Source organism: Bos taurus, chromosome 11 (assembly GCF_002263795.3).
Source record: "Bos taurus isolate L1 Dominette 01449 registration number 42190680 breed Hereford chromosome 11, ARS-UCD2.0, whole genome shotgun sequence".
Lineage (NCBI taxonomy): Eukaryota > Metazoa > Chordata > Mammalia > Artiodactyla > Bovidae > Bos > Bos taurus.
The window spans coordinates 103,305,857-103,327,363 of NC_037338.1; the positions used below are offsets into that span (position 1 = coordinate 103,305,857).

At 62.3% G+C, this 21,507-nt stretch overlaps 1 protein-coding gene across 3 annotated transcripts in view; it reads left to right on the plus strand.

The window, feature by feature from the left end:
- The first annotated feature begins 1,851 nt into the window (after positions 1-1,851).
- KCNT1 (potassium sodium-activated channel subfamily T member 1) overlaps positions 1,852-21,507 on the plus strand; it is a 79,276-nt gene continuing 59,620 nt past the window's right edge. The window contains exons 1-2 of one of the 3 annotated variants that reach the window (XM_024999625.2): positions 1,852-2,072; positions 13,872-14,030. In XM_024999625.2, the coding sequence (XP_024855393.2) occupies positions 1,960-2,072; positions 13,872-14,030 (272 nt within the window). In that variant the 5' untranslated portion in view covers positions 1,852-1,959. Of the gene's footprint in view, positions 2,073-13,720; positions 14,031-21,507 lie in introns of those variants that run through there. The other 2 variants (XM_024999631.2, XM_059891873.1) reach the window with 2 other exon arrangements.

The window sequence follows — 21,507 nt, forward strand, 5'->3', positions numbered from 1 at the left end:
GAGGAGGCCAGGGCCTGGGATGAAGCGGGCGCTGAGCAGGGGACCCAAGTCACAGTCGACGGCGATGCTAAGAAGGTGTGTGGATCTGATGTCAAGTCTGGGAGCAGGGAGACCCGGTTACGCCCAGCCCACAGCTTGGCTTCTGGGCTGAACCCAAGAAAGGCTGGGGACGGTCAGTTCTGCTAGCACCTAGGGTCCGGGGTTTATCGGAGGTGTAAGGAGAAGCCAGGCTCCGTGCCCTGGGAGTGTTCCTGGTGCCCAAGGGAGGGCGGTGCTGGAATAGACCCCACGGAGAATATTGGCTGAGAGTGTGCAGGGGTCCCTGGGCCAGGGGGGCCGGGGGCAGGTGGGCTCCCTGCTCCCGGCTGGGGATGGATGGACAGGCCGGTGTTTTGGGGCTTGGCTCCTCCATGGCAGAGGGAAGCTGTGTTTTGTTTTCCTTGATGATGTCAGGAATGTTACCAGGCTTGTCTGTTTCCCATCACTGACAGAGCCGGCTAGTCATCTCCTTGACCAACCAGCAGGGCACCTCCAAGGGGTCTGTAAGATGGACACACACTGGCGGGAGTCCTGCTGGGGGTGGGGCGGGGCTGGGGCAGGGGTGGGTGGGACCGCTCAGGAGGGAGCAGGGAAAGCCCCCAGGGTGCAAGACTGCTGGTGAGCCGGTTGGGGGTGCACGCTGCCCTCCGGAGGACTTTGGGGCGATCCATGCCTTCACGGAGTGCCCCCTCCAGGAAAACCATGATGTTGAGCTTGCCATCTCCTGGGAGTAAACAGAGATGGGACCTCAGGAGCAATGCAGGCGTCAGGACCGCAAAGTACCTGCCATGCGCCCTCCCAATCAGCGGGTCCAGCCCTGCCCTGGCAGCCCCTACCCTGACCTCCTCAGGGGGGTGGGTTGGTGCCCAGGGCCTTGAGAAGAGCTGCCTGGGTGGTGCTGGCTCAGTGGCCCCTGCCCCATCTGGCGCCCCAGCCCCTCGCCCTCTTTTCAGAGGCTGCTCTCTTGCCCCTGTGTCTGTTTTTCTGCCTTTGCTTCTCTCCATGCTCCTGGTTCATTCACTGAGGGTGAGGACAGACCTGGGGGCTCTACCTGTAGGACTCTGCATGGGGTGCGGGGAGGGACCCGGAGCCAGGATGTCCGTGTTAGCCTGTGGTGGGTGTCACCAGTCAATCCCTCTGCTTCCTGAGCATCTTCCCTTGGGTGGTGGAGCTGCAGCAGGGTGCAGCCCAGCCTCTCTGCCTGTTTGCAAGATGCTCGGGGTGGGGCTGGGGCTCACTGCGTAGGCCTGGTGGGGGGGGGGGGCGGGTCGCTCACTCCCGCCTCCAGCGCTCTGACCTCCCCTCCCTCTCCAGGCCCAGGGGCCTCCCAGGGGTGAGGCTGATGCGGATGGACACACGGGGTCTGTGGGCTGGTGTCTGCAGGAGTGACCGGTGCCGTGGAGGGCTGGGGGAGGGCGAGGAGGGGGGCGCAGGAGAGATGGGGGCGGGTCAGATGCTGACCGGCCGCCCCTCCCGCCCCAGAGGCGGGCAGGGTCAGCTGCGCAGGCATCCTCACCCGTGAAGCGCGCAGAGGCCCCCAGCCCCCTGGGAGCGCCTCCCACCGTGGAACCCTGCCCCCGGTGGGGGGTGGTCTTTGGGATTTTGGGGTTTTTTTTTAGCATTTGAAGAGCCTGTGCCCCGGATCTCAGGGTCTCAGGGTCTCAGGATTAGGCTGTTCGGCAGATGGGACGCGGAGGGACCACAGCCCCGTCCCTCGCGCGGTTCCCGGCATGGCCAGCAGGGGGCGCGCCCGCACCGGCGCCGAAACCATCCCTGGAACACGATTTTTTTTTTTTCCCACCCCCACCGAAATCAGAGAAATGTTTCAGGGCACAGCTCTGGGAGAGGGGTGGAGGGGAAGAAGTCTCCTGTCGCTCCCGGTGTGTCCCTTGCCTCCCAGTCGCAGCCGCCGCCAGCCCAATGCCGCTTCACGACGGGGTGCGCAGGGGTCCAGGAGATGTCTACAGCGGGGTGCAAGGCGGGGGCCACACCAACCGGACCTTCGTGTTCGACGACGGCCAGTGCGCCCCCAGGTACGGTCTGCCGGGCCCCCCCACCGCCCATGCGGAGGGACCCCAGATGGAGTTCATGCCACCCTCCCAGGACCCCTCATCCTCAGAATCCCCACTTCCCTAGCCGCCTGCCCCTCTACCCCCATCCTTCCCCCCAACCTCCACCACCACGGTGAGCTTACGTCCCTACGGAGCCTGGGGAGCGTGGGGGAGAGGGCTGCCCCTCAAGGCCGGGTGGCAGCACGCTGGGCACTTACACTCAGATCACCAGCAGGTGCCCAGACTCTCTGTCTGCACCGTTGATGGAGGGTGGCCACGGCGTGGCCAGGCTTACATACATCTCCCAGGCACCGGGAGGTGCAGACGCTGCAGGCAGGAAGCTGGGATGCCCTCTGTGCCAGAGGGGCCGGGCACTGTGCCGGCCTCCCAGCCCCCTCTCTGGTCTGGCCTGGGGAAGGAGCCTGTGGGACGGCCTGGCCCAGGCCAGCAAGGCTCTGGGGGGGAGTGGGGTTTCCCCGCTTCCCAGGGGCAGCTCCTCCTAGGAAGAGCCCCGTGTGGGGCGTGGGGCGTGGGGTGTGGGGTGCAGGCAGGCTGTCAGACGAAGGGCAGGGGTGGGGTCTGGTCCCGTGGTGCTCGCCGGCCAGTCACTTCTCTGTCCACGTGTGAGGAGAGGGCTGACTAGCAGGGCCTTCCAGGTGGCCGGGAGGTGACCTTCCCTGTACATCCACGGTGCCACGTGGCCCCTGCTGACCAGCACCAAGGGTACAGCGCTGGCGGGGGCCCTGGAAGGGCAGAGCAGTGACCATCCCAAGGGGCTTTGCCCCAGGGCCCTTTCCTGGGACCCTCCCCCGACCCCACCAGCCCCCAGAGGGTCGGCACTCACAGGTACTCCTCACCCTCGGCCAGGAGCCAGACTCCAGGTCAGCCACAGCCACTGCCCAGCACGAGCCTCCCTAGCTCAGCAACACCCTGGCCTCTGGCCCCCACTCGGTCCGCCGTTCTAAGGCCAGAGAAGGGGTGGACACCTGGTTCAAGGCCAAGCCCTGTGGCCATTTTCTGTGGGACTCAGTTTCCCCACTTGTCAAGTAAGGAATGGAGCGGATGGTCTTGAAGGGAGGGCCGTGTGTGCTGAGTGACCAGGGTCGGGAGCGGAGGCTTCTGGCCACATGTCCAGGGTCAGGGTGGTCCCTCGGCAGGGACAACACCAGCCTGGCACCTGTGGGGTCCTGGGGGTACAGCCTGAGGCCAGTGCTTTGAGAGCAGGCCGCCCGGTGAAGTCCTTGGGAAGCAAAATTAACCCCATGAAGTAGGCACAGTCTGGACCTCCCCTGGGTCGCTCTGAGGGTCAACCAAGTAACATCCATCAAGCTCAGAGTAGGTGACCCCGAGAGGGTCTTGCACCATCACGGTCTGACTGCCCCTCTGCCCATCTCCCTGCTTGGGAGGGTGTCGCCCATCTTCCTGGTGACCAGTGTCCCACTCCTCCCGCTGTCCTGGACGGCCTGCTCCAGACGAGGCGGGGGCTCTGCGTCCTGAGGTCTAGGCTGGGTGGGCTTAGTCCCCCGGATGCCTCCATCTCCCCCTGGACAGTGCCCTTCCCCTGGCCGGAGCTGGCCTCTGTCCCTGCAGGATTCCCAGTTGTGCTGCAGGCATCTGGGGTGGCTGCCAGGGCTGAGGGCACATCAGGCAGGCCAGGTGGGGACCCCTGCAGGGAAGGTCAGGCCGGGTGAGGGGGAAACCTGGCTGGGCTTCAGTGGGGCCTGTGGCCAAGGCCAGCAGCTCAGGGAGACGGGCTTCAGCTCTGAGAGAGGAGGTGGGGGAGGGTGCAGGTGGGGAGTGGGGGGCATTCCACCCCCATCTGACCCCCGGCCCTGCCTGGTCCCCGGGCTGCCCCCAGGCTGTGAGGCCTGGTATGGGGGGTCCCAGGAGGACTCCAGGCCGCAGGCGTCTTGGCCCTGGTGCCTGGTTCCCTGTCTGAACCCCGGGGCCTCCCCTCTGTGCCCAGGGGTCCCCTGCCTCGGCTGTCCCCCGCGGTCCCTGGGCACTGTCCTTCCAGCCCTGCTCCATCCCCAGGTCCTGACATCTCTGCCCTGCAGGTGGGAGAGGGAGTGGCTAGGGCACCCCCAGATGCCCCAGAGCTGGCTGGTGCCCGCCTCTTGCCAGCAGCCTTAGGGCGCTGCTTGTGTCCAGGTGCCGGTCTCTGTCACCTGTGTCCTTATGCCCAGCTCTGCCCACCGTCCGTGTGGGTATCCCAGCCTGTCTGAGAGCCTGACTAACCCTGAATTACCCTGGCACGGCAGGGGTCAAGCCTTGTTAGCACAACTTCCCCTCTCCTTGGAGGGTTTCCTGACTGAACTCCCCCCAGGGCCAATGTGGGACCCTCTGGGCCCTGATGCAGAGGGCACGGATCCAGGGCTGGCATCCCGCCAGGGTCCATGTCTGGCTGGAGGTCCATATTAGGGAGGCGTGCCTGCAGGGCAGCCGGAAGTGGCCGAGATTCTGTGGGAAAAGGCCTGAGGTCCAACGCAGCCCTGTCCAGCCAGAGCCAGCTTCCTGGTGTAGGGGCTGGAGGGAACTCGGGGGTCTGCCTTTGGCTGCAGCTCGGGTGGGCAGAGGTGAGTGAGCCGGGGATGGGGGGGTGGTACCTGCACAGGACTCTGCTTGTGTCCAGGTGCGGCTGCGGGTGTCACCGTGTCCTCACGCATGGCTCTGACCACTGTCCACGTGGGTGTCCCGGCCTGTCTGAAAGTGAAAGTCACTCAGTCGTGTCCGACTCTTTGTGAGTCCATGGACTATACACTCCATGGAATTGTCCAGGCCAAAATACTGGAGTGGGTAGCCTTTCCCTTCTCCAGGGTATCTTCCCGACCCAGGAATCGAACCAGGGTCTCCTGCATTGCAGGCGGATTCTTTACCAACTGAGCTACCAGGGAGGCCCGTCTGAGAGTCTGACTAACCCTGAGTTACCCTGCGCGGCAGGAGTCCAGCCTTGTTAGCACAACTTCCCCTCTTCTCAGAGGGTCTCGTGACTGAACTGTGACCTCTCCCCTGAGGTTTCTTGTTCCATCTCCGCGGCCGTGGGGCTTCGCCGGCTGTTCCCGGGTGCGTGGAGTCTCTGGGTGGAGCCTGCAGGCAGTGTGGCCCAGGAGCAGCGCCTGATGACATGGGTGTTTTTAAAGGAGTCGTGGGGACTCTCCCAGGCTGTGTGCTCGGGTGGGCCAGCCACGTTTGCCAAAACCTCTTCCTCCTGCAGAGCCGAGGGATGGGCACGTCTGGCCCGTACCAGCTGCCAGCAAGTTCAAACTTGAGATAGAAGGCCCGCTCCGGACTGCGGTTCCTGGGAAGGCCTGTCCCAGGAGGTCTGCCCTGTGCTTTGGACTTCCCACGGAGGGGTGTGTTCCTAGGTTCCTCCTGCAGTCTCTCTGGCTGTGGTCAGCTTGTCCTTCATGGGCCAATGAGGCCCGGAAGCCACCCTGCGGTGCCAGCCTTGCGGGCCTGGATGCTGCCCGCATGTTGACAATGACGTGACCAGAAACCCCGCTCCTGCCTCCACCCCAAGACAGGCCCCGCCTGGGCCTTCAGCCGCCTTCACAGAGACCCGGATTCCGGGCCGGAGGCCGCTGCTGGACGCCTCTTGGCAGGTGTCTGATCTTGGGAAAAGCTCAGAGTCTCAAACCAGAGGAAGAGGCCCCGGCTGCCGGGTGAACGCAGAATTTAACCCCGTCTGGCAGACACGGGAGCCCCTAGGCTGTGGGGAGGGGGAGCCCCAACATGTTGGCAGGTTGGAGGAGGGGGGCAAGGAAGCCAGCAGGGATCAGATTCTCAGGGACTCGGGGCTCTAAGGAGAGGGCCCTGTGTTATGAGATGTCCTGTGTGGGCAGGGTGTCCCTATCTGGGCCCCAGCCCCCAGATGAGGCCCAGGTGCCCCTGCAGGCCATGCCAGCCGTGGGGCCTAGGGCTCAGCAGGAACACAGCGGTGCCTTCTGCAGCCGTGGGAATGGGGAAGGCAGGGCAGCTTTCCACCTGCAGGTGGACCCCACCCGCTCAGCCCAGGCCTGTCTGTGGTCCCCCCAACATCTGCCCCCACCAGCAGCCACCCTACATCCAGCCAGGGGACAGGCAGCCAGGTGGCGAGTGCTGGGCCTGTGATCTGGACGTGCACTCACTGCCTGGCCCCGAGGGGCCTGGGCACGCTGCGACCACTCAGGGGACTTGCAGCAGGGGCCCTCCACAGAGGCAGGCCCCAGTCCAGGTGGGCGGCCGGGTGGGCTGGGCGCTGCAGTCCCCATGGCTTCTGCTTCCCCGTGTCCTGAGGGTGGGCCCGAGGCTTGGGGAAGGCCAGGGAGCGGGGAGGTGATGGACATGCCCGAGGCCCCGTGTCTACAGGGATGCCAGGCCCCTCCTCATGTCCCCTGGGCTTGCTTGGCGCACGGGAGAAGCTGCTAGGAGGAGTCTCTTTGGTGGCTCCAGAGCTTGAACTTGGCTCAACGATGCGTTTTGAGCTTTCAACTTTGGATTCTGATATCCCTCAGAGTGGGTGGTGATTGGCCATCCTCAGCGTTGACTCGAAGCCCCCTCCCCTAGTGAGAGGGTGGATATTTCCCGGAGACCGCCCCCCCTCCCCCCACGACCACCACCAGCTGCTGGGCAGCTTGAGCAGCTCTGGCTTTTTAATTACAGGACAGAGGAAGCACTTAGCTTTTCTGTCGTGGTCAGCAGAGAGTGGCGGCGGCTTTCTGCTTCCCTGGGCACCGAGCCCAGTGCTTGACTGCCCTCCACCTCCCTGGTGGTGCTGCAGGGTCTGAGGACTCTCCTGGGTGCTGGGCAGTGTGAACGTGGGGTACACACACACGTGTGTGTGTGCACATGCACATTGTGTGTTCATCTGCACATCTGCGTGCACACACCGGTCCATGCACACCTCTGCACACGCACACATCCGCCATCCCTGTCGGTCGTGGCTCTCCAGGGTTGAAGGATGCATCTTAGAAGAAGGACTACATCCTTGAGCCAGCGGGGCATCCGTCAGTCACACTGTGGGTCGACCTGAGCATTCCAAGCCGTCTGGACTCCTGCCTACAGGAGCCTGGGTGGGAGGGACATTGTCCCAGGAGGTCATATGCCCCTCCTCCCCAGAGACCCACCCGGGGGCTGCGGCTCCAACCCAGTGACGTGTGGGGGAGGCAGGTGGTCTCTAGCTTTTCTCAGGTCCAATAAACTTGAGTCCCGCTCAGTATGTCTCCTGGTGCAGCACCAAGGATGAGGCGCAGGCCTGAATCCCCGCCCCACCCCAGCTCCCTGGAACTGTCCCCATGCGGTGGGGACAGCCTACACACGTGGTGTGAGCCAGGCCTGCAGAGCAAGCCTGTCTCCCTGGGGTTCTCTTGGAGCGGACTGTGTTCACAGGGCGATATGTCTTCTGTCGCGAACGTCCGGGCCGTCCAAGGTGTCATCCTGAGGCGGGGTGGGGGCCCAGTGTCCCTGGGGTAGATGAAGGGTCCGGGGCGGAGGCTTGCAGTTGGAGTCCCCCTGGCCCTGTTATGGTACTCGCTGGTCTGTCTCCTGCTGGGGTCCAGCCCCGCTGGATCCAGGGAATTTGAAGCGGGGACGGCGTCGGCGAAGATCAGGAAACAATTGCTTAATTAAACGTTAATTAAGGATGTAAAGAGTGGTTAAATAAGGATAGCTCAGTGAGGAAATTCAGTGGAGAAAAGAGGCTGAAATAAGGATAGCTCAGTGAGGAAATTCAGTGGAGAAAAGAGGCTGAATAATTCAGCCAGAAGGTGAGAGAAAGAACGACATGGGGAGACCAAGTTTCGGTGAACCAGGCCCGCACTTCATTTTCCAAAGTAGTTTTTATACCTTAAGTTATGCATAGAGGATAATGGGGGAAGGGATAGAGTCATGCAATAAGCCAGGCTTTCTTCCTGCAAACTTATCCTATGCAAAAGTTTAGGTGATTTGCATCATCTTCTGGCCCAGAGGCCTGTTAACATTTTAAGAAACTTATTTTTCTCTAAAGGTGATTACTCTAAAGTCAGGCGCCAGCCTCCAAAAAAGCATTGGACAAAGCTGCATTCCTATAGGGCAAAGGTGAGGTGGGCTCAATCAAGAAAAGAATTAACTCAAGGGTCCACGGTTACACACACTGCCAGGGACACAGCAGGTAAGGGATATGGAGACCTGGCAGCAAACATTGGCCCAACAAGTGAAAAGCCCTTCACCAATACGATTTCCAATCAATCTTTTAACTGCTCAAAGGAATCTGTGTGTAGACAGTTTAGAACATCTCCTGCCTCTCACAGTTGGGAGGCTCTGAGCAATCACATGTGGCCGGAAAAACCTATTCAGGCAGGCTAGAGGATTTCCAAAGGAGTTTGTAGGTTGAAACACTGTCAGGCCCAGGAACTTTATTAACTGGAGCTGTAAGTTAACTCTTTTTTTAGAGAGAGGTAGTGGGGGACAGCCCCCCCCCCCAGCCGTAAAGTCAGAGGTGTAGGTGAGAGCACAAAGCAGAAAGTAGGCAGACTCTGGTTTTGGGGGTAGACGCTCGAGAATATCCAGGGGGACTCCTGAGGCTCGATCCCGCCTTTGCGTATGCCGAGCCGCCTTCCTCATGACCTTTGCCAGGGGCGGAGCTCCTGCTCCCGGCAGTCTCCTAATGACCAGGAGGGCAGGAAGCCCTTCACGCGTGTAGAGCTGGACTTCTGTGGCGTCTCCTGAGTGGCCACCTCTCTGTCCTTGGCCTCCTCTTGCCCGTCTGTCTTTCCTGGGCGACTTCCGGGCATCCGGGCACTGACCTGATTTCTGTCGCTGCTCTTCCCTGCGAAACGGAAGTGTCTTGTTCCCACGTAGCATGTATACATCTGTTCTGCTAAACGACAGGCCTTCTCCACCGCAGACATCCCTGCTCTGTGTTCTCTTCTGGTCTCCTCCTCGGTTTGGGGCTGAAAAGTGGATTTTTTCTTATAGCTGATGGCTGGCCGGATGGCATCGCCCCTGAGGGTCTCTGGGCTCCGGGGCTGGGCCTGCCTGGATAGCTGAGTTCCTTCACTTCTCTGTGTCTCTGTTTCCCCATCAGCAAAATGAGGGGACGCCAACCCCACCACCCAGGACGCCGTGAGCATTCCATGAGTGGCCCTCGTTCCAACCCCAGCCCAAAGTGGCCGCTTCCCTCCCGAGATCGCCTTCCTCTCGTCCTGAATTCCCCTCCTCTGTGTCTTCTGTCATGCCAAGCTCCAGCCGGTCCCTCTGCTGAGGCTATAAATTAGCCCTGACAGCTGGCGAGGCCCGCCCCTTCTCTGTTTTGCTCTCACACCCGTCCTGGCCGGTCTTGTGTATTTATTCTTCAGTGTAAATCTTGGAAACGGTTTGTCAGACTCGAAATGGCTGTGTGCTGATTGACTTTGCGCCCTCATCTGGGTAAGGGACTGTCGAGGGCTGGGAGCGCGACCTCCTCCCACCGTTAGCCGGTGCCGGGAGCGGTGGGCGGCCTCTCCGAGCGACCCTGTAGGCCCAGGGAGAATGGGGCAGGAGCTCCCTCTCGTGATGCTGCGGCCGCCTCGTTGCTCCTGCCCTCGATTTGTACCTTCGGCGCTCTCTGGTTTGGCGGCCTCGTTAGAAGCTCTCATTTGTTCTGATCGGTTTCAGTTGACTCTTGGGGTTTTGAAGCAAATGGGGATGCTGCTGCTGACGAGAGAAAGAGCCCCCGTCTTCCTCCTCTCACACCTCCCTTCGTCTCCCTCCTGGGTGGGCACCCAGGAGGCCCGTTGGGCCTGTTGCAGCGGACAGTCTTGTGTTCCCCCTGGAGTGGGAATGCCCCCAGGATTCCACTGTTGGTTTTGCTAATCAAATTAAGAACATTTCCCTCTATATCTAATTTTACTAACAGATTTGGGGTCTTAACAGATCCTTTTTCTGTAATTGCTCACAAAATCATATAGATTTTCCCCTTTAATTCCTTGGCGTTGTGAAGTACATCACACTTGGGTAAATCCTCCTGGATGCTGGTGGTATGGTGTTGTAATGCACTCCTGGATTCCACTTACTAACAGTTTACTTAGGATTTTTGCACTTAGAGCCTTCAGGGAGGTCTCCTCGTTTGTATCAATACCTTGTGTTGTCTGCACCTGACTTTGGTGATGGGATTGGGTCCGCTTAGGGAAATGAACAAAATCATTTCTGTTTCTTTCTGTACTTTGGCATGGTTTGGCTGAGGTGGCAAACTTAGGCAACCACCAGGGCCTGGTGCCTTTGGTGGGAGAAGGAGGTTTTTGACCACTTTACCCTCCTCAGTCGTGCTTTCTTCTTGACCAACCAGGGTGGGGGAAGGGGAATTTGGGAGGGGAGAGAAGTGGAAGTCCTGCCCCTCAGAGGGATGCCCCTTGGCCACCTGTGGGTAGTGTGTGCATGCCAAGCTGCTTAAGTTGTGTCTGACTCTTTGTGACCCCATGGACTGTAGCCCTCCAGGCTCCTCTGTGCATGGGATTCTCCAGGCAAGAATACTGGAGTGGGTTGCCATGCCCTCCGACAGGGGATCTTCCCAGCCCGGGGATCAAACCTGCGTCTCCTGTATCTCCTGCGTTGGCGGGCGGGTTCTTTACCACCACTATCCCCTGGAAAGCCCTGGTGGGAAACAGCAGGGCTCTGCCTCAGGTGCACCTGGCCTCCCCACCCCCACCTGCTGGGCCTCTTCCACAGCGTGCAGTGCTGTGGCCCAGGCTGTCTGTCCCCTGGGGCCAAAGGGTCAGGGTGCCCGAGCTCATGTGCCCCAAACTGGGAGGTGACTTCCTGCTCTGTATATGCTGGGAGTGAGCTTCCTATCGCCTTGGCCTCCCTGGTCAGCATCCCAAAAGGCCCCCAAAGGGGCCTCCTGCTGAACTGGGGAGATGGGGATGGGGAGCTGGCCGTCCTAGGAACCTGACGCTTGGGGTCAGGGCCTTTGTCCACAGGAATTTGGCCAAACAACTGGCTCACCAGCCCCAAATTAAAAACTGACATGGATTACACACACTGACCACCTCAAACTTGCTGTCTCATTCCATCTCAGCCATCGCCTCATAACGGTAGAAGGCTTCAGGATATTCATTTATGAAAGAGGAAACTGAGGCTCAGAGGGGTCAGGTGACTTCCCTGGGGCCACCCACCATGGACTAAAGGGGCAGGACTGAGCCCTGCTCAGTCATCAGGACCCTGGGCAGCTTCCTGGGCCTGGCAGGTTCATGTCGAGGGGACTTGAGAGTCCCCCAAGGCCTTGTCTGGGAGGGGGTGCTCTGCCCTGGCTCCGGGGGGTGGGGGTCAGTGAGTCCTGCGATGAAGTTCCTCATCTTGTCCTGAGGGCAGTTGAGGGCCAGGGAAATGGATGCCTTCTTTATGCCATGGAAGCCTTGCGTTCTGTGTAGCCATCAGACAGAAAAGACACCGGGCGTGGTTTGGGGATCCTGGACTTCCTCCCCAGGTCCTCCGCCCCTCAGTCACTCTGTGAGGAGGAGAGGAAAGGGACGACGAGGAGACACAGGTGGCCCGCCCTCGCCCCACCTGGACCATCCCAGCTGTGGTGGGGGCAGGCATGGGCGGGGACAGGACCCCCAAGTCCCACTTGCCTGGAAGCTCTCAGTGACACAAGCCTTCAGGCTTAGAGACAGGCCTTGAGCAGGCCCCTGGACACGGGGAGCAGCTGCCCGGCCATGTCCCTCCTACCAGGGGCACCGTTCCAGGAGCCCTGGGGCCTGGTGGGCCCCACACTCAGGCTCATGTGGGCTTTCGGCTCTGCTGGGGCAATGAGGCAGGACACTGCGAGGCCTGTGGGGCGTCTGCTCCCCGCTGTGTGCTCCCTCCAGGCTCCGGTGTTCCGGCCGCACCACGAGGGAGGAGGGGCCGCATTCCCGGTCACCCCCGGAGGAGAAGGGGTCAAAGGCGGCCATGCCCGGGGAGCTCTGGGGTTCTGCCGTTGAAAGAGGCGGTCGGCAAGAAGGGGGCAAAGGCAAGAAAACACAAGCCCAACCTCCTGCCACACGGCTCCCCTGCCTGCCTGCGCCTGCCCACGGCCCCACCAGCTTGTGACTAAGGAAAAACATGCAGCCACGCTGATGCGATTAGGAAAATGTTGTTTTACAAACACTGCCAGATCCTCGGGGTTGACCCTGTGACCTGGAGAACAGCACACAGGCATGCTGGGTCCACAAGGCCACTCGCAGCCTGGGCCCGGGATGGCCCTTGAGCAGCTCCTGAAGCCGTGGGATGAGGGGCTGACACCTGCCTGCTGCTTGTCCAGGGGTCGGGACGCATGGGCGAGGGGCTCAGTGGGGTTCCCAGGGAATGTGCCTGCCCTTCCTGCCTTGAGGAGGGAGAGGAGGGGACCAGAGTGCCTGCCGCCAACCCCCCCCCCACAACGTGGACCTCGTGCTCCAGGTGAGTGGCCTGGCCTCCCAGCCTCTCACACAGCTTGTCCATGAGTTTTCAGTTTGGGAATGAGTATGGTCAGTGGAGCACTGCACCTGTCCAGGGGCAGAGCCAGACTCCTCCCTCCAACTCCTGCCCCTTGGCAGGGACGGGCCTCACAGGGCAGAGAACCCACCACCCCGTGCCCTCCAGCTGGTCTGCCATTGCGGAAGTGCCTCTGAAGGTCCCAAGAGGCCCAATCACGGGTCCACCACCAAAGGGTCAGCTGATATACTGCCCCCCCTCCGGGGGTCTTGACTCTTAGAAGAGCTGGGTGAGGGCTCAGCCCAGAGGGTGGAGGCTGCAGGGAGAGAATTCCACCTCCCCACCGCGGGCTGAGGGCACCACCAAGGGGTGGCCTGGGGCTGGGCTCACCTGGCGGGAGCTAGGGGTCTGCCCTAGCCTCCCACCTGCAGTGGTGGCTGCGCCTCCCCTGCCCGCCTGCGCCGTGGACGTAAGGTTCCCCAGGGCATTCAGTTAATGCTATGCAGCTGCCTTGCTGTGTGCAGCACCCACTGGGTGATGATGGGGCGTGGGGGCTGGCGAGCAAGCCTCTGCGTGGCGGGCAGAGAGGTCCTGCTGAGGTTGTCGCCCCAGGAGGTTAGGAACTGGGAGCCTTGGTGCTTGAGGGCGACCACAGCCAAAATTCACCTGGATGTGGGGTGGGGGCGGGAAGGGGCAGGTGCCCCAGGAGACAAATAGGCCCCAGAAGACTGCAGACCACCAAGGGCCCTCGCAGTTTACCTGGTCTGATCCCATTCCTCTGCTCTGTCCTGCCAGGTGGGGACAGGGGCTTCTGGCCCCAGAGTCCTGGCGATACTGGGCAAAGGGCAGTTGGGGGCCCAGAGGGATCCTGCCGTCCCCACTGCCACCCCCTCCCAGGTTCTGATCCCACCTGAGCCTCTTGGCCCCATGGAGACCACAGACAAGGGCCTCTTCTTAAGCCTCCTTGTCATATGCACCCCACCACCCCTGGCCCGAGCCCAGCAGCCTGAGGGTCTGGAAGTGGGGGTCTTTGACGGGGAGATGAGTGTTCTGGATCCTGAGGAAGGCTGAGTAGGCAGTCTATGTGGGGGTTGCCGGGAGGGCTTCCGTGGCCCTGGTGGAAGTCCAGGGGTGGGGTAAGTGCCCGCCTCTGATGTGGGCGGTGGTGAACCTCCCCCACACCCTGAAGGTGCTTTGCAGTGGGCTTCACAGCCCTGCAGGGGCAGAGGTGCAGTGGCCCGGGCTGTGCTGCACGGCCAGGCTCGTGGGGATGGGGGGCGCTGCGAGGGCAGGGCGGGCCGAGGGAGGCGGGGCCGTGCGGGCCAGGAGGGCCGGGGGCGCTGGGCGCGGGCGGGCGCGGGCGCGGGCTGAGGGGGCGCTGGCGTGTGCCCGCAGGCAGCCCGGCGCCGAGGACGGCGGCCGCGGGGACGGCGCGCGCCTGGACACCGCCGGCCTCAAGATGAGCGACCTGGACTCGGAGGTGCTGCCCTTGCCTCCGCGGTACCGCTTCCGGGACCTGCTGCTGGGCGACCAGTCCTTCCAGAACGACGACAGGTAGGGAGGGCGGGGGGTGGGGTCGGCGCGCGGAGCTGTCCGCGGTGCTGAAGGCCGCTGGTGCGCCCGCGACCCGCGCCCTTCAACTTTCCCGGGCTTCCGGGACCGGAGAAGTTTGGGTTGGGTGGGTGGGGGAGGTGGGAAGCATCTTCCTGGGAGGGTCCTGGAAGGTGGGACGGGATGCTCTGTGCTGGGCAGTCGCCCCAGAGACCGATTCTCAGGCTTCCCTCCCCGGGTCTGCCCACAGGCCCCCAGCCTCTCTAGCAGCTCTGCTGACTTTGGGCACAAGCCAGGGCCGGAAGCGCTCCGTCTTGGAGCCCCGCGGGCTGGCTGAGGACTGGCGTCCTCCAGACGCTGGCTCTGGTCATTTATTATTAATCGGGGGATATATGTCCTTCAAGCTCATGCCGTGGTCACTTACCAAGGTTGACAACATACCCTAGCCTCAGATTATCCTGGGGCGGGGTAGGGGGGAGGTAGCAAAAAGCAAAATAAACTTGAGTCTTTCGGCAAAGGACCAGCAAACTAAGCCCTTGGAAATAATTCATGTGCTGAGGGGGCTGGCAGGAAGCTGGGAGAAATGTTGCTTTTCTCTGCCTTTTCCTCAAATAGCTGTCTCAGTAAACACCCAGCACTTTAGCTCTGTCAGCCTCAAGGGAGGTGCTTCTATGCCTGCAGGGACTCACACTGGAGCCTGAGGGACTTCGGACGGAACCGCTTCCCTTGTAGTGTGTTGGGGGCGGTGGCCTGGTATCTGCGGGTCTCCTTCCTCACCCAGCCCTGAACCGGGGTCGTGAATCTGCAGTGTTCCCCTCACGGTGCAGTGATTTGAGTTAGCACACAAAGTCCATGAGGTTGAAAATTGTCAGGACAAAGATGGGGCTTTCAGAATAATCCACTGCTGAAACTGCAGCTGGGAGAGAAATCAGGCTTGTGAATGAGGCCAGGACGTAAGGACTATGCATGAGGCATGTGGAAAATGAGTTTGAAATCTGCTCTGCCTGCTGGCAACAGAACATCCTTCCAGACCTCAGATGGCATTCGCTTGCATTCCCTGGGTAGAATCGGGAGGAGAGCTGGAACCCAAGGACTTCACCCACTTAGACCAGTGGATGTGAGCCCAGCAGAGGCGCTTCTTAAGGCCATGTAGTTTTGTCTTGTCAGACTGAGTGCAGAAGTGATAGGTAAATCCACCCCAGGTGGATCACATGCCCAGGTGAAGAGTTCACTTAGCTCCCTGTGTGGGCAGAGGTGGAGGAGGGCAGGGCTGGGGGCTTCCCTAAGCTGAATGCAAGCTCAGCACCTTCCTGAGTCAGCACCAGCCCCTCCCTGCCTGCTCCACTGGGACTGTTATTTCTCTAAAACAGCAGCCCCGGAGGTTCTTTCCATGTCGGGCAGGAAACGACATCCATCTCCTGAGTGGGCCTGGGGCCTCCGAATGCTCCAGAAATGCCAGTGACTGCAGCTGACGTAATTGCAGTGACGCATCCCTCGGATTTCAGGAGTGGATGGCAGGTCCTCGCCTTCAGCCGAGGGTGGCTTGTGTCTGCCTGGAGGAAACTATCCCTGTCCCCTGGGACCTGGGAGGCTGGCACTGAGACCCCCACTGTGTTCTGGACCCTACAACTTGGGGGGTTTTTTAATCGTGATAAAATACACAAAACCTAAAATATAGAGTGAAGTTTGGTAACTTTACATCATCACCAGTATGTACTTCCAGAGCATTCCATCACCCCAGGGGGGAACCTGGTCCCCATGGGCAGTCCCACCCCCTGACTCCTGGCAAAACCCCAGTCTCCGTCCTCCTTGGCCTTGTTCTCAGGGTGAAGTCCTCCTGTGTGCTGGGCCCAGGGACCTCCTTCTTGTGTGCACATGGTGTTTGGAGACCCGCTGTGTGTGCACATATATACACACGTCGTGTGTATGTGTGTGAATCCTGCATGGGAAAGACCCCTGTGGTCCCCGGGTGGGCATGGAGACCTTGCACTGGTGTCTGCAGGACTGGCTGGCCCTGGGGGTGTCACCGAGAAAGAGGGGGAGCATGGCCTCTGCCAGGCTGTTGGGGGAAGGGCCCCTTGCCCACCCCACAGAGGAGCACAGGGCCTGGGTGCACTTGGCTGGCCCTTGCAACAGCCAGGGGGCCCACAGGAGGGGCAGGGGCTGCTGGTTTGCACAAGGTGATTCTGCTCCTGTTCCCCATGGGGGCTGGAGGGGGTTGAGGCATGGTGCTGTCCTCACCGAGTACCAGCCTTGAGGGGCAGGGGCGTGAGTCAGTGGGGGAACTGGAAGGGGCCAGTCCTCCGAGCCGACAGCTCAGGGAGCCCCCCCTCTCCTGGCCCTGGAGGAGTTTCTCTCTCTCAAACCTTTGCCCAAAGGCAGCTACGGGTCTTGCCTCTCATGAACCCCTTGTGCTCACAGGTCTCATGGGGGCAGGCAGTGCCGGAAACCAGCTTGGGGTTCCTGGGGGTCCTGAGATCACCTGAGCCCCCCATCTTGAAGACCACGTGTGTGGAGACCCCTCCCTCCCTCAGCTCCCTCTCCTGCTCGGTGCCTGTGGCCCCCACCCCCATCACTGGTCCCAGAGTGGAGGACCTGACCTGCGGGGGCCCCTGCAGGTGTGTGGAGAGGTGGTAAGGTGTGTCCTGGGTGGGGGAGAAGGGAGCAGGCACTGGGTCCAAGAGGCTGGAGGCCAAGAAGGCCAGCCTGTCTCTCCAGCTGGGCCAGGTGCACTCATCAGGTGCTGGGGGGCTCAGGCAGGCATCCATGTGCCCCAGGAACAGCCCCCCAGGGCACGGGGTGGGCCTAGGACAGGCTCCTGGGGCTGCAGGAGGAGGGTGAAGGCTGCAGGTGAGTCAGCACTGCCAGGGAGGTGGGGGGGGGGTACGCGTCGTGGGTCTGGGGAGGTGAGCTGTGCCCTCCCTGCACCACAGGCGGGGGCGCAGGGCAGGGTGCAGCGGGGCTCAGTGCAGGGCTCCCTGCCCCCCGGCATGCCCCTGGGTCCCTGCTGCCTGGCTCCTCTCCAGGCCCCACTCACTTGGCCCAGGGCAGCCTCTGCAGGCTGAGCGGGGGCGCTGCTGCCCGACTCCTGGCAGGCTGTGAGTGGGCGGGCAGGGCTGTGGGCTTCCTGTTCTCCAGGGGAATAAAGCCACAGCCGTGAGTCACCAGAGCCTCACACGCTGCGGCCTTGGCGGGGAGGAGGGGCTCAGCCCATGTGGGCGAAGGAGCTGCACCCCCGCGACCCCCTGCCTCTCCTGGTGGGGAGGGGCAACCAAGGAGGTGAGCAGAGCCAGGACTGGCACGCCTTCCGGGGGCAGCCAGGTTCCCAGGGGACCTTCCTCATGGCCTCTAAGCCAGATCTCAGGACTCCTGGGGAGCAGGGCTCTGGGCAGAAGGGCACCTGGACCCTCCAAGGCCTGGAGCTTGGGGCTCCCTGCCCTGTCCTGGGACAGCTCACTGCGCCTTCATCCCAGGAGCCAAGGGGCAGCTCCGGGTCCCCTCCTGAGCACCTGGGGCGCCTGGTCCTGAAGGCCGGACTCAGGGGTCTGAGGGCCTCCTGCGCGGCTCAGGGCCTGTAGGCCTGGCCAGGTGGCGCGCCTTCCCAGCCCGCCTGCCCCTGCCCCTGTCCCTCCTCCTCAGAGGGCTGACGACAGCCTGGCCTGGAAAGGGCAGCAGTGCAGAGATTGGAAAAGCGCTTTTCAGGCGGGGCTTGGGCCACTGGCAGCGTCCTGCCCCGTCCTGGTCTGTAACATGGACGCAAGGTACCAGCGCCCTCCCCCAGCTCAGGGCCATGCCCTGTAGGGGGCAGGGGCCAAACAGGGCTGTCACACCGCAGGCTCATCTCCAGCAAGCGGCAGAATCCACAAAGGGCTGGGGTGGGCAGAACCGCAGCTGAGCTGGGGCGGCCGGGTGGGCTCCTGGCCTGCGTGCCGTCGCCAGCTGCCTGTCCAGCTGGGACCCGGCCTGGCCTACGGGGACCCCTCACCACCATGGGAGGCTCTGTCAGGGTCCACGCCCCCCTTGCTCCCAGACATCTAGTGGGGGACGGGCGGGGGTGTGCACCTCCCCCTGGGTGGGTGCCGGCCTCCTGCAAGGAGGTGAGGAGACCGGGCCTCAAGGGGTCAGAGCACTGCCTGGAAGGGCTGGCCCCGTGTTTCCCTAAGCTCCTCCGACAACAGCCTGACCGCCCCTGTGAGGTTGAGCAACACTCTGTTGTTTCACACAAGCCGAAGCATGCAAGAGACTGGCCCGCCCTGCGGGGAGCCTGGGGGAGACCTGCGGACCGACCCCCGCCCCATCCTGCAGGGGCCACCACTGGCAGCTGTGGCCCCCAGGCTGGCTGCAGGGAGGGGAAGGCGGGGCTCAGAGTTGGGGTCTCTGCGAGAGGGGCGCCCCCTCCGCCCCTCCCCCTCAGCTGAGCAGAAGTGGACCCGCAGCCTGGGTTCCGGGGGCGGGGTGCTGAGGGGCAAAGCCAGGCCCCTCCAGTAGAGGAAGGTCCTGCCAGGCCTCTGTGTGCTAAGTTGCTTCAGTCGTGTCTGACTCTCTGCAACCCCATGGACTGTAGCCCAGGCTCCTCTGTCCATGGGATTCTCCAGCAAGAATACCGAAGTGGGTTGCCATTTCCTTCTCTAGGGCATCTTCCTAACCCAGGAATTGAACCCACACCTCTAAATGTCTCGTGCATTGGCAGGTGGGTTCTTTACCACTAGCTGCCTGCCTGGGAAACCCCGTGCAGGGGAGTCAGGGTGGGGACGGGGGTCTCAAGGAGCAGCCTGCCCTCCGAGCCCTCACCTGCAGTTACTAAAACAGCAGTCTCCGGCGGGGCTGTAGACTGCTGCGAGCCGGGCATGACCGGGGTAGGGGTGGGGGAACTTTAGAAGCAGCCTTGGGTGCTGAAGTGCAGGAGGGGCACCTTCGCCTGCACCATTCAGCTCTACCTGGGTCTGCCCCCCGCCCCGTGTCCTGATCACCACCACATGTGTCCCGTCCTCCACTCCCACCTCCCCATCGTCCCTCCACCATCCCGCCTGTTTCCCTGCTCCAACTCAGCCCCAGCCTGCAGACAGGAACAGCCAGCCCCGCCCCCACCACCCCGCTTTCTTTGGGAGGGAGCTCTGCCGGGTGCTCTGCTTCTCCAGGGTCCCCCAGCCCCTCCTTGGCTCTCTGAGACCCTCCAGGACAGTTAGACGGGAGTCTGGGCTGGGCCGGCCGCGGGCTCCCCAAAGTCACACAGCTAGTTTCTGCATGGGCAGCTTTGGGAGGGGTTGGGGCACCGTCACCTGTCCTTCAGGGGTGCTCTGGGGACCCTGGGGTAGCCCCTGCCTTGAGGGCCTGGACAGGACCCCACCGGACCCCAGGTTCCTCAGGAGAGATGCAAGGGCTGGGCTTTGACAGGGGATCTGGTGAAGCCAAGGGCCACCTGCCCCAGGCTCTCCCCTCGCCCCAGATCCACGAGGTCCGCCTGGGGTCCCTGGGGTCCTTGAGCCTGGAAGACCCCTAAGACCCTTCCAAGCGGGCTTGTGTCAGAACCAGAGCCTTTCTGGGTGGTGCATTCCCCGGGGGTAGGTGCCTAGGGCAGTGCAGGGATTCAGGGACAGGCCCTGTGTTTAGGACAGCAGGTGGTGGACTCTGCCCAGGAGGCCAGGGTTGCGAGGCCCAGCGAGTCACAGCTGGGCACAGGCCCAGCCCCTAGCCCAGCGCCTGGAACTAATTCAACTTGGTGTTCCAAGAGAGCACCCAGCTCCAGAGAGGAGGTGTGACCCCCACCCCAGTGGCTCCCTGGAGAGGGTGGGGGTGGGAGTGGCCTGGGAGCAGCAGGATTGAGGGGGTGCTGTGCTTAGTCGCTGAGTTATATCCAACTCTTTGTGACCCCATGGACTGTAGCCTGTCAGGCTCCTCTGTCCATGGGGATTCTCCAGGCAAGAAAATTGGAGTGGGCTGCCATTCTGTTCTCCAGGGGATCTTCTCAACCCAGGTCTCCTGAGTTGCAGGTGGATTCTTTACCATCTGAGTAAAGAATTCAGAGGGGAGGGACACCATTCTCTGCTGGCTCCTGCAGGGCCCAGGACCCTGAGGACCCAAGAGGGCAAGCACTTGTAGGGGTCTCACTGCTCGGGGGCAGGGACTGTTCAGGGAGGAGGTGGGGGCCATGAGGGATGATGTTGACCTCTGAGCATCCCGTGACCTGCCTGTGCAGCCTCTGGCCCCTGGGGTGGACGACTGGAGGGGTCACAGAGAGGAAGGGGAGGAGGGAGTCACTGCTGGGCCTGACCCGAGGTGAGGACCAGGGCCTGGGGCCCACAGTCCCTCTGGGCCTGAGCCTTGCACCAGGAGGGTGCTGTCACCATGCAGGGTGACCACCCCCATGCTGGCCAGGCTGAAGCAGGCTGGCACTGGAGCAGACCCAGCCACCCAGGGCCCCAGGGTTCTCCCTGCTCGGAGCTGAGCTCAGGCTCCTGGGGTTAAACTCCCTGAGCCTTCCTTGCACTCAGGTGTGATCAGGACGGAGTAAGGTGGGATCCCGGCCCTGCCCTGGCCTTGCCCTGCCCTGGCCACGGCCCTGTATCCATCGCAGACCCGAAGGCCTCGGAGGACACGGCTGGCCTGGGAAATGGCTGTGACCCAGGCTGGTAGGGCCAGACAGGTTGGGGGTCCCCTGCCACCTTCAGCTCCATGCGGAACAGGACTGGCGGGTGCTAGCGGAGACATGTCCAGCATCCCAGAGTGTAGATCTAAAGCCAAAACCCCCACCTCCCCACCACAGCCCCTCCCCAGGCTAGAGCAGCCCTGGGTGTTCAGGCCCAAGGCCTGACCTGCTCCCTGCGTAAGTCGGTCACCCCTGGGGCGCCACTCCAGCTCCCTGGACAGCTGCCGCCCTCACAGCAGCCTCTCCAGCGGGCCCCCAACACTCCCAACTTCCCCCCACGCCCAGGCCTGAAATGCCTGTGCCCACTCAGGCCTTTCCCACCCGAGGCCAAGGGTCCTTCAACCATGAACAAACAGTGGCCAGGGTGCTGGGCGCATGGAGCTAGGAGCTGACCCTGGACACCACCAGGCTGCTCCCCGATGTCCCTGTCTCTCTGGGACTCACGTTTCCTCTGTGATTAGATCCAGGACAGGCCCGGGTGGTGCCGGGTCCTGACTGAGTCTGTGTGCTGTGTCCCAAGGCAGTATCCTGATTTTTCTGGCATTTTCCAGGTCTGGGGCTCGTTTGCTTGTATACCCCCGACTCCACCGGGGAACTAGGGCCAGGTCTGACTCTGTGCCCCATTGCCACCTGGGGTCTGTGCCAGGGAGCAGGGTCCTGGGAGGTGGACGGGGGGGCAGCCGGGGCTCCCAGGACAGGTCACACTCCCCTGCTACCTTAACTCCCTCCCTGTAGGTGGGGGTGGGGAGCTTGGGTCACCCCCAGACTTGGGAGGCCAGGAGTGGGCAGGATAGGTAGGACGAGATGGAGGAGAAAGGAACAAGGGAGGGTGAC